The sequence below is a fragment of the Perca flavescens genome, chromosome 9 (genome assembly GCF_004354835.1).
Source record: "Perca flavescens isolate YP-PL-M2 chromosome 9, PFLA_1.0, whole genome shotgun sequence".
Taxonomy (NCBI): domain Eukaryota; kingdom Metazoa; phylum Chordata; class Actinopteri; order Perciformes; family Percidae; genus Perca; species Perca flavescens.
Genome location: NC_041339.1, coordinates 16,846,172 through 16,861,915, shown reverse-complemented (window position 1 = coordinate 16,861,915; position 15,744 = coordinate 16,846,172). Strand labels below are relative to the sequence as shown.

At 40.9% G+C, this 15,744-nt stretch overlaps 2 protein-coding genes across 5 annotated transcripts in view; both read left to right on the top strand.

Annotated features, from left to right (window-relative positions):
* The window catches only part of LOC114561099 (guanine nucleotide-binding protein G(q) subunit alpha), a 35,936-nt gene extending 33,550 nt beyond the window's left edge, over nt 1–2,386 (top strand). For all 3 annotated transcript variants that reach the window (XM_028586813.1, XM_028586812.1, XM_028586814.1), the window contains 2 exons: nt 1,398–1,551; nt 2,124–2,386. In XM_028586813.1, coding sequence (XP_028442614.1) covers nt 1,398–1,551; nt 2,124–2,314 — 345 coding nt within the window. In that variant the 3' untranslated portion in view covers nt 2,315–2,386. The remainder of the gene's footprint in view (nt 1–1,397; nt 1,552–2,123) is intronic.
* A 5,859-nt stretch (nt 2,387–8,245) lies between these two features.
* tle5 (TLE family member 5, transcriptional modulator) overlaps nt 8,246–15,744 on the top strand; it is a 42,863-nt gene continuing 35,364 nt past the window's right edge. For both annotated transcript variants that reach the window (XM_028587941.1, XM_028587940.1), the window contains exon 1: nt 8,246–9,183. In XM_028587941.1, coding sequence (XP_028443742.1) covers nt 9,157–9,183 — 27 coding nt within the window. In that variant the 5' untranslated portion in view covers nt 8,246–9,156. The remainder of the gene's footprint in view (nt 9,184–15,744) is intronic.

The following is a 15,744-nucleotide window of genomic DNA, read 5'->3' as shown; positions in this document are numbered from 1 at the left end:
GAGGAAGAATAGTCATGTTTGACAGGAGCTTTCAGCATTTAGTAGTTTACATGAGTAGGTTTCCAACTCCACTTGCTCCACTTTTTATGTTTGCTAGACAGTTTTCTTTGGAGGAATAAATCTTATGTTGGAAACGTGCCTGGATGAATTAACATAACAGGTAAAGTCTTATGCCATTTTCTGGGTTGTTTTGTCAATCTTGTGTGTTTCCTTGCTTTTTTCCATCCGTTACAACACCCTGTATTCGCTGTAAATGCTGCATTACAACTGATGCCATTCAGCTACAGTCACTATTAGCAAACTAATGTTTGTGTCAGAAAAAGCACTTTGTCTGACAAATACAATCACAAAATGTCCAAATACAACCTAACAACGACTTGTGCTTTCATGGAGGGTCACACGAAACAATGAGCGTATTGGCTTTGATCACAGCTAAGCTACTGTATGCAACTAGTGTTAGCAACCATGTAGTCTATATCTACGTTCCTGTGCCGCCGGAGGTTCCGCCGGATATCCCTCACCTTCCGCTTTCTTTGTGTTAGCATTCTAAACTCAGGTCGATTCGGGAAATATCCTCCGAGCTAGAACCGACAATCCAATTATATTTATCTTTTTTTTTTTTTTTTTTTTTTTTTTTTTTTTTGTATCCTCATCACACACTTTACAGCCATTTTAATTCCAGAGCTGGCCTCCCTTCGCGCACAGGTTCCACCAAAACCCTTCCCTTTTGTTTCTTCGTGTATTTGTCTTTGAGACATCCGGTTATGCTAAGTTAATATGCTATGTTAAGTGCAGAGACCCCTTTGCCCTTCCACCAAAAACAGAAGGCGACAAAGTTTATTGCACTGGAAATCACTCAGTTCTGTTGGTCATTGCTATTAGCTCAACGTTTCATCAAATACAGATATAGGTAAATAGCCCCCCAAGAGGTTCTGCTGCAGCTACAAACTAGAAAATAAGGGCTGTACTTTTCACATTCACAGACTCTCCACCAGTAATGTAACTGGCAGGCGCCTTTCAGCACTGCTTTGGCAGCATTTCAGAAACACACAAAGGTCTGTTCAGTGGTGGGGCTGCCAATTGAATGTTAACCCAAAAACATTTAGAGATAATCCTGAAAATCAAATGTATACCTTGTAATATGGATTAACTGTAGCATCCGTCCATAGGCCAGAAATGACAAAACCTGCGTTTGTTTATTTATTGTGTTCACAGTGAACAATTTAAGAAGTCTCGTATTCTGAATACATGCTAACCTTTTGTTTTTCCCCCATTTCCCTCTCTTTCCTCTCTCTCTCTCTCTCTCTCTCTCTCTCTCTCTCTCTCTCTCTCTCTCTCTCTCTCTCTCTCTCTCTCTCTCTCTCTCTCTCTCTCTCCCTCCCTCCCTCCCTCCCTAGAATCGTATGGAGGAGAGTAAAGCTCTTTTCAGGACCATCATCACATATCCATGGTTCCAAAACTCCTCCGTCATCCTCTTCCTCAACAAGAAGGACCTGCTGGAGGAGAAGATCATGTATTCTCACCTGGTTGACTACTTTCCAGAGTTTGATGGTGATTTGAGTTTTTCTGCCCTTCTATTTCAATAGACATCTTGCAGATAACATACATTGTATATAGTCTGCCTATCCCTGGATGGTTGTGTAGTGTAGAACCATGCTGATAGCTGAGCTTCAGCATTGAATTAAACTCTAGGATTCATTTAATCAATTATCCATGTAGGTGAGAAGTTGAGCCATCGATCAAGCGCTGTCACTAATGCTGTGGCTGTTTTTTCCAGTGTACTTTTAGCCAGTGACTGACTGTTTTTAAAGGTCCTTTACTGTTGTGAACATCAAACTGGCTGCTGGCTATCCCAATATCATTATTTGCACACACAGGCAGTAATGTCTCACTTATATTCTTGATTGTACAGTGACACCCTGTGGTTATACAGCTGTACTACAATGCAAACTGATACTTGACTGAACATGGCAGTTGAAAGTTGTTGTTTTTTAATTTGTTAACCCATTCTGAGAAATACTGAAATGAAATACTGATAAAATGACACAAAGAACATTAAAGGTTAAATTATGCTAAGGTGATGCTCAATAGCAGCTAAACATATTGGTCTGTTCTTCTCCCAGGCCCCCAGCGGGATGCCCAAGCAGGTCGGGAGTTCATCTTGAAGATGTTTGTGGACTTGAACCCAGACAGTGACAAGATCATCTACTCCCATTTCACATGCGCCACCGACACAGAGAACATCCGCTTCGTCTTTGCCGCCGTCAAAGACACCATCCTGCAGCTCAACCTCAAAGAATACAACCTGGTGTAAAAAGAGAAATGAGAGTGAGAGAGAGTGAGAGAGAGTGAGAGCAAGAGTCCTGCAGCCACATACACATACACACACACACACACACACACACACACACACACACACACACACACACACACACACACACACACACACATAATGCAGAGTCTACTTTTAGAAACACACACATCTGCATGAAACACACTGCTGCTCAAAGAGTTCAACATTGCTTCATACCAGACCAACACTATCGATGCTCTGTCCCTACAGTTCACTTAGCACCTTGGTTTGCCCTTATTTTAAAAGAATGGTTATCTGTTTCGTGGCTCTAAAAGTTGCTCCTCTTGTGCAAACATAGATATAACACTCCCTCCATTCGTTCCCCTCTCTTGAGGTTTTGGTCTGCTCCGGGGCTCCACTTGGTCCTCGTTCGAGCTTGGGCGTTGCTAACATTTTTTTCCTCTTCTTTACACTACAGTATCACCAGTGCTCGTGTGTTCAAGGTGGGTAGAGGGCCTTCTCTGGATAAACTAAGCTTTTTCTTATTTAACCTGTGCATGCTATACACTACAGCACAAGGGCATGAGGCCAGGCTGCAGACCCTGGACTCTGCTTCTGTGCGAAGGGTAACTAGTTATGATTATAGGAATATATTATCAGGCAGTGCTGGGGTGCAGTAAGGTACTTGGTTCCCCTGGGTCTTGAATTGTGATTTTGATTTTTGTTAACCCTGCCCCAAATCAGAGCACAGAAGCTCTGTTGAATGTAAATCAAGTTTTCATGGGCTAGACAGAGATGACTACATGCTCTCTGCAGACCTTAAATATATTTAGCTATGTTAACTTCTTGGTTATATTATTACTGCTATTGTTCTCCAATTCAAAATTGAATTGAAGAGGACTACTCGAAGGAATGCAACGCTCCTCTTACACTTCCCCTCATTTTAAAGTGTCAACATACATCACGAAACAGAATTAAGAGACAACACTACCGGTATTTACACACTCCCCTGTCATTTTGTATCACATTGCCAAAATAAAAGCACCTACGTTTGTTTCTGTAAATATAATTACTTTGCCAGTATCCTGTTCATCCCTTACCTGATTCAGATACTAACTAGGCCTATTAGAAAACTGGTATTGCCAAAATGAAGTGCTTAAATAATTAAGTGGATCATTCAGATGTTGATGGAATAACAACTCACTTTGTGTGAATGTCAACTGTTGAATGTCTCAATCAATCAATCAATGTATTAGTAAAGCGATTTATTTTCTTTGTTCCCTTAGATGGTGCCAATAATCTTCCTGTGCACAATGTGTGAATGATAATACCAGATTAGCATAGTGCAATAGTCAGTTGTAGATGAAATAAAGTCTTTGCGCTGCCAGTTAGCTTAAGTCACAAGTTGGTCTAAATCATCCATATGGCTTCTCACCGTAATCAATTTTATTTTTGCCATATTGTTCGGCTAACCTTTGATAAACTGTAATGAATTAGCAAGAGAGTAAATAGTTCTTTTTTGTATGTCTAACTTATCAGTCAGGTCTACGTATGGTTGATACAGTAAATGAGACTTCCTCCCTAGTTTCAGCTCAAAGTTTTTCCAACCAAGGAGACAGGAGGAGATTTTATACTGCTGTAAAATATCCAAACTATTTTATGGACCCGTGTTCTATCTTTCTAATGATAATTCATATATTTAGTTGTTGCAGTTCTGTTTTGAGATGCTTGGCAATGGGGGCGGAAAAAACACTGTTTCCATGTCGGGTTTGTGCTTTATGCAAATAGGAAAAAGAAAACAGACAAAAAACTTAGTGGTTTAATATTTACTGTTCAAGGATGCTTGCTTTTTTTTGTAATTTTTAAAGATATGTGTTGGCTATTGGTACCAATCCCATATCGTGTCTCTTGCCTGGTAGTTGTTTAAATATTCCATTAAGCTGAACGTTGATAGATGGCTATTATTGTCTTCACAATGTAATTCAGGTAAGTTTTCATAACTTTTTCATCACAAGGGCTACTACTAGCAGCTTTGGTAGAAATGAAAGGACTCTACGGACGGCATAGAGCAAAAGGTGCAATTAATAAACGGGGGGGGGGGGGCTATGAATCAAGAGTGTGTTGACATCCTGTTGAGGGTGATGGCCGCAGGTTCAGTGAAGGAGGAATGCAGCAGTCCAGAGGCTTCGTGACATTCCTGAGGGAGGTCTGGTGGCTGTTTGGCTCTTTTGTTCACTATCTCGTTGCCTTTAGAGGAGGAGAATGGCTAACGTCAAAAGAAGTGGGGTTTCCCAAGGTGCAATAGCACATTTTCAGTGTCCTGGCTATCGCTAATCTAACCATCCTTTTAACGCTTATATAAATGATGTGCTGATCTTCTTGGCTTTATAATATTTTCCACTATGTGGCTATGCATATTTGGTTTATCTTCTCATTGGTAGTGTTTCCATGTTTGGCATTGGCTGTGTTGGAGTCAGAAAAAGGGGAGTGCTTGGGACATTTTGACCTTTTTGTTCACATTGAAAGAGCAGGAAGGGTCAGAATTAAACATCAAAGAAATGATTACAGATCCTGCTGTACTCCCTTAGTGTCTCAAACTGTTTGCCAAAAGGTTTACAATTAAAAAGAAATCTTATTTTCTACAGAAAAGTTCTATGATCTGCTGAGTTTTAGGGAAATTCACTCACCTTGGGTATTACTTGGCCTTGATTTTAGTCACATGCACCCAGTAAGAGTAATCTTCACATGTCTGGGGCAAGTGTGTACATTGTGTTGATAAAGCCATTGTCTTGTGCGTTTCGTGCATCCTAAAACACTTAATGAAGGGACATGTATATGTATGCTAAGTGCCATGATTTTATATGAATTGAAACAATATCGGAGATGTTGCAAAGCTCTGACTGACAATTCAAGTTATTTGGGCTGAGATCTTGTTTTTCGTGTATTGGTAGTGGGTTGATCTTTGGTGCTTCAGCCAACATTTAAAGGCCTTTGCTTGACAGTTTGGTGATGATTTTCACACTCGCTAACACAAGTGAATTTTTTTAGTGTCACAATACAGTACACTTTTTAGTTTGAAATGATAGGAGCTTATGTATTATATAATATGTGGATGAAAAAACTAGCTGACAGACTTTACCCGAGCTTGGAAAGGAGTATTGTGTTCTGCTTCACTGCTGGGATGACATGGTAATGTCTATTTGTTTTTCAAATCCTCCAATTCTATCCATTTCCCTGAACTGTGGCTTCCAACCTTAAGGGCAGGTGTGTATGTGCGGGGTCTTTTACCTTCCATTTCTTATAGATGAGATGTTGTGCAGCAAATGGACTTGAATGGACTGCTATGAGGATGATAAACAAAATGAAGGTGACCACTGCAGGGACCAGTGTTGTCATGAAGTTGTACTCTTTAAAAACTTGATTGCATCAGTGTTTACATGCTGACTATATGTGCACTTCATGCCTTGTCTGGTTAGCCCCTCACAGCCGCATGACCAACACAGAAAAAGTTACATGGTTACACTACCAGTGATTAGAGCCAACAGCAGAGCTGGGTCATTTATTTCAAAATCCTTCCCACTGATTTGTACTGTATTTGCTTTATTCAGTGTAGAATACATTTTGGAGAAGATTTGTACAACAATCCAGTACAAAACTCTGTGCCAAACAAAATCAATCAGCCACAGAAAAGATATGAAAAATTCACAATTTGTCGTAACCTGTCCCAGAGATCTGTGGTTTAAAAAAAAAAGCTTTTGTCATTATGGTGTATTTTTTCTTCTCCAATTGAAGCTTGTTTGTTAAGCCTCAGTATTAATGTATTTATTGAAAGACTTGCCAAGTGAAGGTACTGAAATGGCCATTATAATATTTTGCTGGTTATAATCGCGAGTGAGTGAATGAATATGCTGTGTTTACATGTCTGCCATTCTCCGCTCTCTCCTTTTTTCCCTTACTTGATTGGACTGTGTATTCTTTCCCTGGGTCGAAGGCACTGAAACTGCACCACTGCAATGGGCCTGCATTCATGCAACTTAGATGTCCGTTCAGCCGCGCTCATTGGTACTCTGAGGTGTGTGTGTGTGTGTGTGTGTGTGTGTGTGTGTGTGTGTGTGTGTGTGTGTGTGTGTGTGTGTGTGTGTGTGTGTGTGTGTGTGTGTGTGTGTGTGTGTGTGTGTGTGTGTGTGTGTGTGTGTGTGTGTGTGTGTGTGTGTGTGTGTGTGTGTGTGTGTACACTTTTGATGGCTATTGTTTATGCTTGAGATCCATTCTGATTAGAGGGATGGACTTACGGTAATATTAAAAGCTATGTTTGCATCTTTTATTTTGTTTCTTTTGTAAGGTTGACACACCTTAACACATGTATTAAGGACCACTTAAGATGACACTTTTTTTTTTTTTATTAAAGAGTTCAAATAAACTAGTAGTAGTGGTGTACAAATTGAAAGTAATGTATTTTTGTTTGATTTTTTTCCTTCTTTTTTTAAGTATACCAAATGTAAATTATGTACAATAAGTGTGCCAATCCCCTTTCTTTGTAAAGCCCGACTCTTAACAAGTGCCAATGTTGTGAAAAATGAAGGGGCCTGTGAATTTCATGGTCCAGTTTTTAAAACAAATAAACACTTAAGTATGTGATTAATTAACTAAAAAAAGGACAATTTTATTCTATATTTAAGATTAACGATAAACTGCTGTTTTTAAGATAAATGTCATTTTAATTGCATGTGTTTGTCAGGTTAGGGAGGGGGTGGGTGGGTGAGATACTGTATTCATGCAACACCCTCGTAAAAAGGGTCCTAATGGTTATTGATTTACAGTATTTTAGCCATATTTCTCTTTTGTATGTTTCATTTCAACCACTGCTGCCTGAACCTCATTCAAACATGAAAATGATTTTCATAGCCTTCTCCTTTTAAATGTTTTAAATTGGAATAAAATATGTTCCTATACTCTCTTATTGCATCCTTGTACATTTCCTTTGCAGTGAGAATAGGTTTTCTTACATATTGTGATTAAAGGATCATGTCACTTTTTATGTCCACTACTACAAGTTGTGAATGCTTTGAGCAACTGCCACAACTTTTCAGACCACTTGAATGCTTTAGATTACATACCTTCCAGTTAGCTGTTGGGTTTCCATTCATTTCAGTACAATGTTAAGATCAAGACTATTATCATGCAACATATACAGGTGTAATTTGTATTAAATGGACTAAAACATGCACAATACTGGTTTGGTTTTGCAGTCCTACCGGCTTGTAAATGAATGTGAACATCAATGAAGTTGTCATCGCTGACGTAAAACCATACTCAAGTTACAGGAGTAGACAGAATAAGGTAAACCTGTATTGGAAAAGTTTGTGAAGCAACTTGAATCAAAAAAGTTAAAATAGTTTTAACAAACAAATTCGTCAATTTTTTTTTTTTTTTAAGGAGATCTGGCATTCATTGTTTTTATATGAATTTTCAAAGCAACACGAGGCAATAACCAGGATAATCATACATAGACATGAGAGAGGTTCTCAGTATTTCTAAAATTCTGGTAAAGGAAAAACTAAATGACAGTCTGCAATAATTAGTTTTTTTTAAAGAATAGCATGTTTTGTCAGAACATTTTTGTGAGAGGTTACCTGAAGTATTATTACAGGCTTGAACAGCTATAAACTGAAATGGTATTTATGTGTACGTGTATTTACCTTCATATGTATGCATGTATAATATTAATTATTGTTAATGTTATTACTGCAGTGGCTTGAGCCCTTGCGTATTGTCCAGTGCACTGATAGGACCATATCGTCCCTCCAGTGACTGGGACAGTGGTGAGCTGTCCACATGAGGCGCTAGTTGCCCAGACATCAGCCGACTGATGAGATAGATCTGCGGCGTGTAGATCTGCGCGGCACCACGGCGGTCACCGCTCATCTAGCCGCTTTGTTTCTGTGTGGGGCGTTCAGCAGCACAGCAGCGTCGCGTCTACCCACAGCTCCAGGAATGGACTGACTTTCTAGCTTCACCACCACTGACAAATCCACTCTGTTTCTTCACGACTCCTCGGATAAACGTTCAGAGTTTAACTCAAGCCTGGGATCATTTTTTAATTTGACGTCGACTAGCCGTCTGAGCGACAACACAGGCTGTCTTTTCACTCGCGCGACTTATTTGTAGCCACTGGACGAAACTGGATTGAACTTAAACGAACCCGCAGACATTTTGTTATTTCTGAGAATTATAGCGTTTCTCTCTCTCTCTCTCTCTCTCTCTCTCTCTCTCTCTCTCTCTCTCTCTCTCTCTCTCTTTTTTCATCAGTCGCAGCTGGTCGAAGCGAGCGAACTGAAAGCTTTAAAGGACCGCCACAAGGCGAAGGAAGAAACCATTACCCTCACTGCTCGCCCACTAAATCCAGACACCACTGTGTTCATATCGTTTTTTAATTTACCACGCGTTAAAGGCGGAAGGCTCGCAACTGCGATGGATCATTTTGACTGACAGCTTCTGAAGAATTAGCTAGCTTAGCCAGTGAGGAACCAGCGCTGGTGGTGGTTTCCTGTTTACAGACGCAGTAAATACGGGCTCGGGACAGGTAACCGTTACAGCTGAATGGTCTTGCATCACCCAGACAAGACAGCGACTGTTTTACCTTGCAAACGACGGCAAAGTGCATCACTTATATTCGGCTTAATTTTGGAGTGGGGGTTGCTGGCTACCGTTAGCTAGCTAGTCATCCTGCTACCGCTGGACAGCTCCTGTGTACGGCAGGGCTAACGTTAGCTTTGGACAAAGGACCAACGCAAGGAAAAATATAAACACAGGGCACTCAGTCGATCGTGTTTGGGAAGGAAAGCTACAAACAAGGAATTGACATGATGTTTCCACAATCAAGACACTCAGTAAGTGGTTTTTAATTTGACATTTGTTCAGAATTTAGGTTCTTGCTCTACAGTAAGCGCCAACTGATTTTCCCAAGCAGGTTGATCAGGTAGGGAAATTATACATGCAACTTGTTTTTTTTTTTTTTGGCAGCATATTGTAATTTAAATAGATGTATCATAAGAAACAGGTTTCGTTTTGGCAGTAATAACGTTGGTGGTTTATAACTGCAGTGTTTAGTTCTGGCAAGTTCTGCAGACGATGTGTATTTGAGGGTTTTATAGAGACCCCATGGGAGAGAAAGCCTTTTGTATTTTGAATTTAAACTTATTCCAAATGATGGCATCCTCCATATCAAACAACTCTAATGAATGATGTCATATTTCACAACCACATATTTTTTTACAACCTTGTGTCAGTATATTTCATTTGGCTGCATTTTCCAAAATTCCAAAACCAGATATTTATTTTCATGGCTTTGGCTGTAGTCAAAATTAAAGTGGTGTCGTCACTGTCATATATGGTTGGTTGAACCACTCAAAACTCCCTGTACACTATTATGTGCAGGTGGCTGTTTTGTGACTGTAAAAGTGCACATCTCTGGTCCCCTAAATCTCAAGTTTCCACGGTAACAGAAACTAAGTCCAGGGCATGTATTCATCAGTGATTGGTCAAACATTTATGTTAAGTGACTGGCAGAATTGTGTTACTTGTCACTGTTGACATATCCAGTTGTGTCAGTACTGCTTTGGAGCAGTGGTACTAGCCAAGGGTAAAACAAATTGTGTTTGTGGTTGGGACCCAGACTCAAATTCAGTTTCAATTTTATTTATAGTATCAATTCATAACAAGAGTTATCTCAAGACACTTTACAGATAGAGTAGGTCTAGACCACACTCTACAATTTACCAAGACCCAACAATTCCAGTAATTCCCCCAAGAGCAAGCATTCAATGTGAAAGTGGCGAGTAAATAAACTACTTTAACGTACATTTTCTTTAAGGCTTTATTACGTGGTATCGGATCGGTGCATGAACTCCAGTACTTACCGATGCCAGCCTTTTAGGCAGTATCAGAGCCGATACCGATACTGGTATCAGAACATCTTTAGTAGCAGGTGTAACAGAATAGAAGCCAACTCAACTGGTTTCTTATGGTGCCACAAGAAACCAGCTAGAAACTTAAATATGGTGGCTTGCTTGTATTTTCACCTCCTAGTTTTGGCTGCCATTTCATCTTTCCCTTTGAAGGGCAAATCTAACATAAGGCATTTGTGTCAGTCCAGCACAGGTAAACACAACTGCGAGAAGACTGTTGTGTTGCCAGGGACTGTGCCCTCTGCTTCTCCCTGGCAACGTCTTGTTGCCACAGCTAGTTCTTTTACTGCTCAAAGCAGAAGAGTTGTTTGCTGAAGCTACAACCTGAACGTCTTTTGTGACATGAATGGGTTTGCCCTTTGGCAGTCAGTCGGTGGCAACCTGATTGTGGTGAGCCAGCTGATGTGTGTTCTCAGACTAGGGTAGCAGAATGTGAGGATTTGGGAACCTCTGGCCTGGGTTGTCAGATGAGTGAAATCCTGTATAATCTGTGTGTCCTACCGAGTTTAACTTAAGTGTTTTGAAACTGATGAGCTAAAAGGACGTTTGTTTTTTTTCCAACTGCAAATCAAAAAACCTACTACAGTTTGGGCTGATTTCTCTGTAACTTATCCTCAATCAAATATCTGTCACTATATTAAATGCAATCTTATCGCTGCTCCTTTTTAGATGAAAAGGGAAAACACACAGTTGGGATACAAAAGACTTCAGGTGCTTTTCATACTTCAGTTCAGCAGTGGAAATTTCATATTAACAGTAACATGGTTTGAACGGTAAGAATAGACTGTTTTTATTTTGGGCCCTGTCAGTAGTCGCAATGTTTTGATTGTAGAGTATTTACCCACTGAATGTGGGTAAATGTGTGATGCAAAGTCAGGTTCTTTTCATTTTCTATTTTAAGTTATTGCCTCAAGTTATTGTGGGATAGCAGGTGAAAAAACATGGCACAAAACTGGCCCACTAAGAGGAAACCTTTTAGGCTACGTCCACAATTACTAGATTTTTATTTTTAAAACGAAGATCTCTGTCCTCACAGGCATTTTAGCACTGTTTTGTCCATACTAACACACCTGAAAACACATATCACAGACCACTCATGTACACAAATTGGCGCAAATTGCTCAAATAATAGCTTGCCTCTTGGACATGCAGGCAGTAGTAGCATTATAAAATGCAGAATTTAACTGCACACCAGCTGCTAGCATCGCAAACAAGGTCAGAAATGTCTGTTATTTGTTATCCATGTTGAATTAACCACAAGTAGTCAAGGCTAATGTTAGTTTACTTCCAGAAAAGGGACACATGATAGGGGCAGGACAAATCAGGGAAGTAAACGTCGGGACTGAGCAAACATTTGAGTTTTCAAAGGTCTCCGTTTCTGCCCGTCTCGACCAAACACAACAGAGTTTTCAAACTAAAACGGGGTCAGCAGCTTTTCCAAGTGTCTCCATTTAAGAGGATTTGGAAATGCCTGAGTAGTGTTGAAGCGAGTCGTAAACGTAGCAAGAAATATGCCTTTTTAAAACGAAGACGTAGCAGTGCGGATGTAGCCTCAGTCCTTGATTCTGTCCTCTGTTCTCCTGAGCCGTGCCCTCGATCATCGCAAAGGAGAGGACGGAGATGCTAGCGCGATCATAAATGACAGCAAAACATTGTAGAGAACTCTCAGCATATATATATAATATTTTTTTTTCTTTCTTCTCATTCAGCTAAGGCGCTGTGAAATAAGACGCTGGTGGGCAAAACCCTGGACAGTAGAACCTGTCCGGGTGGGACGTAGTTCATTGGGTGTTTTTGGCAAGTAGAGCTCCCTTGTCTGTGTGCTGAACCCAAAATGTGTGTGTTCATCACAGTAATGACGGTATTGCAAAATCCATGTCGTGACAGAAAGTGACAACCGGTATACCGCCCACCTAGAGATGGGCAATATATCGATATCGTCTTAGATTTCAGTTATCGTAATATGACATAAGTGTTGTCTTTTCCTGGTTTTAAAGGCTGCATTACAGTAGAGTGATGTCATTTTCTGAACTTATCAGACTGTTGTATTATTTGCCTTGACCCACTCAGTCATTATATCCACATTACTGATGATTATTTATCAAAAATCTCATTGTGTAAATATATTTGTGAAAGCACCAATAGTCAACACTACAATATCGTTGCGGTATCGATATCGAGGTATTTGGCCACAAATATCGTGATATTTGATTTTCTCCATATCGCCCAGCCCTACACCCACCGCTACTTTTAGAGGCCCGTTTCACCCCCCCCTTCCTCTGGGTGAAGTGGCGAAGCAGTGGTCTCTTGATAGGGTGAGAACTCATCACCTTCTCCAAGGTGAGAGCAGCTGGGCCACTCCACTCCTGCCTGCCTGCCTGATAGTAGACTATTTTTCTAATCCAATTGAGTGCCCTTATGCTCGTTGATTGGAGTATTAAGACCCAACACACAGGATTAAAAATGGACTTTGGGAATTTAGGATGTCTCTTCACTCGTTCTGCAGCTGATTTAGCTGTAACCTGCTACAACAAGCCGTTTCCAAACCTCCACAAATACACCTGTGTACTAGGGCTGGGCGATATGGAGAAAATCAAATATCGCAATATTTTTTTTTTTTTACCAAATCCCTTGATATCGTTACTGCAACAATATTGTAGCGTTGACTATTGGTGCTTTCACAAAATATTTACACAATGAAATTTTTGATAAATAATCATCAGTAATGTGGCTATAATGACTAAGTGGGTGAAGGCAAATAATAGAACATTTACAACAGTCTGGCAAGTTCAGAAAATAACATCACTTTACTGTAATGCAGCCTTTAAAACCAGGAAACACTTATGCCATATTACAATATCCAAAATGTAAGACGATATCTAGTCTCCTATCACGATATAATATCGATATATTGCCCAGCTCTACTGTGTACTCCCACTCCCACCCACCAACCACCCTTAACTGTGGCTTTAAACATAAATATACAGTGAACACACACACACACACATGCACACACGTCTTCCCTCTTCAAATCCCCTTCCTCCTCCTCAGCTGCTGCTGCTGCTGCTGCTGCTGCTGTCACAGGGGCCCGAGGATGGGGAGAATGTGTGACACCCATATCTATAGTAGTGTCAAAGATAAGGAGGATGAGAGAGTAACAGCACTGCCTCATAATGACAGATCTTTCAAACTGACTCACTCAGCACCAAATCTGCTTTCCTTCAATTTTCCTTTGTTCTCTCTGTAGCAAACATTAGTGTTAGAGTTCCATATGATGTGAACAAAGCGGTACATACATACAGTACATTGCCACTCTGGATAGGCACAATTAAGGATCCTCTCATGTGTGATGCGTTTGAATTTAAAGCAGAGGAAGCTGTACTGGTGGTGGTGGTGATGTGTGGTCTCACGCTGCGTTAAAATAATGTTAAGGCGTTACCTTTGCCTGGACACTTTAGGCAATATATTTTCGTAATGTGAAGTTGATGTGAAAGGGCCTTGTGGCTTTTAGCTGAACACGGGTCAGCCAATTTTTCCCCATTTGGTTGGTGCTGCTTTTTTTTTTTTTTTTCTCTCCCAGAGATGCTCGTTGCGGGTTTACCGCCATCTTTCACAGTTTGACTTTTTGTTATATGGGAGAATATTGGTATAGGCATGCCAAGTGGAAGTACTTAACTTTTTTTTTATAGATTTGCCAGGATTTCTTTTTACAAACTGTAAATCTAGCAAAATTGCAATATTGTTAAATTATCTGGGAAACAAAATTTAATAAGCGATGATTTTGTTTTATTTCAGATGGTTGTCCCATTTAGACACAAAGAAGACCAAGGTTTAAAAAGGATTGATGTGTCTTTTTAGTCAATGGGTGTATTTTAATCCACTGTCGCAGGTTACGGGCACAGTTCATTGGTTTAATAGGAAAAGGCCTCATTTGATAGCGACACAGTGCCTGACCCAGTTGATAGCGTTTGTCATATTGTTTGGGTGTTGATTAATCCTAATGCAGCTTCAACAAAGCTGGCCGTGGCGTCAAAGTGGAGCAACAGAAAGGCTTGGTGCCAAAGCCGTAGAGTAGCGCAAGTAATATGGAGGCGAAATCACTCCAGTCCCCTGGGCCCATGCTCCACTGTAGAGATGGCCACAGGTTGAACACACACACACACACACACACACACACACACACACCCTCTCTCCCTCCTCCTGCTTGTCTCCCTTTATCATGCGTTTCCTCCCAGATCTGATGTAGTGGTGGGAGGGTCAGGGGCAGAGGGTGCACAGGCATTATTAAGCCCACTTGAATTAACAGGACAGCCCCCAGCCTTTCCTCTAAAGCCTCCAGCTGGGGGGAGCTTAATCCCCATGGTCCCCTGTCTCGCCCATTAAACAAACTCCCCCCACCCCTTCTCCGTTGTGTGTGTGTGTGTGTGTGTGTGTGTGTGTGTGTGTGTGTGTGTGTGTGTGTGTGTGTGTGTGTGTGTGTGTGTGTGTGTGTGTGTGTGTGTGTGTGTGTGTGTGTGTGTGTGTGTGTGTGTGTGTGTGTGTGTGTGTGTGTGTGTGTGTGTGACTAGACATTGAAGCGTGCACACACAGAAGAAAGCATGAACATGGCATCGAACACACAAACAAAAACTTTAGCTCTCTTCTCTGCTGGTTATTATTGATCTATACGTGCATAGAAATAAAAGGATTTTTCCCTTTCTCCAATCAACAGCAAGAACACACACACACAGAAACATTCTTACCAGCCTCAAGAGTCTTATCTGCTTTTTGTATCTGGGGAACAAATTGAATGTGGGGCTTGACACACGCAGGCCAGCAGATGTCTGGGTCGTTAAGGTTAGGCCAGCTGATTAGCATGACAAACAAAGCCCCGCAGAGCCCCCAAACACCCCCACCCTGCAGGAGGCCCTGCTATTGAGTGGCCGAGTTGAAGCCATGGGTCACAGGTGATGTTGATTTTTGTGAAGGGCCACAGTGGATTATTGTCAAAATGCTTTGGGGTTGGTTGAAAGGGAGGGATGTAGACTGGTGCAGCCCTTCTCTTTCTTGAACACACACACTGACTTGGACTCAAGTAGGCAGAGTAGATACATTTGAATACACATTCAAACACTCTGACTTATACCCCCTTTATACAGCAGACCAATGCACACTTTCTTTTAAATAGTTATTTAGGCTTTTTATACCTTTTTTTTATTAGATAGTGCCATCAGAGAGATGACCAGAAACATGGGGGGGAGAGATGCAACAAAGGTTTCCCAGTTGGACTCTAACCGTGGTCGGCATCTTAAAGGAATACCACCGTTTGTTGAAAATGGGTTATTCACCGACATATGCGTGATATCTCCATGCCCGAGTAGCAGTGCTTCAGCTGTAGCCTACCTCCACCCAATATAGTCCCCCCCCCAAAAAAAAAAAATATGTATGTATGTATCTGGAGCCATGCACATGAGCCAGCAGCATTTTAAAATTTCTGTAAAGTGT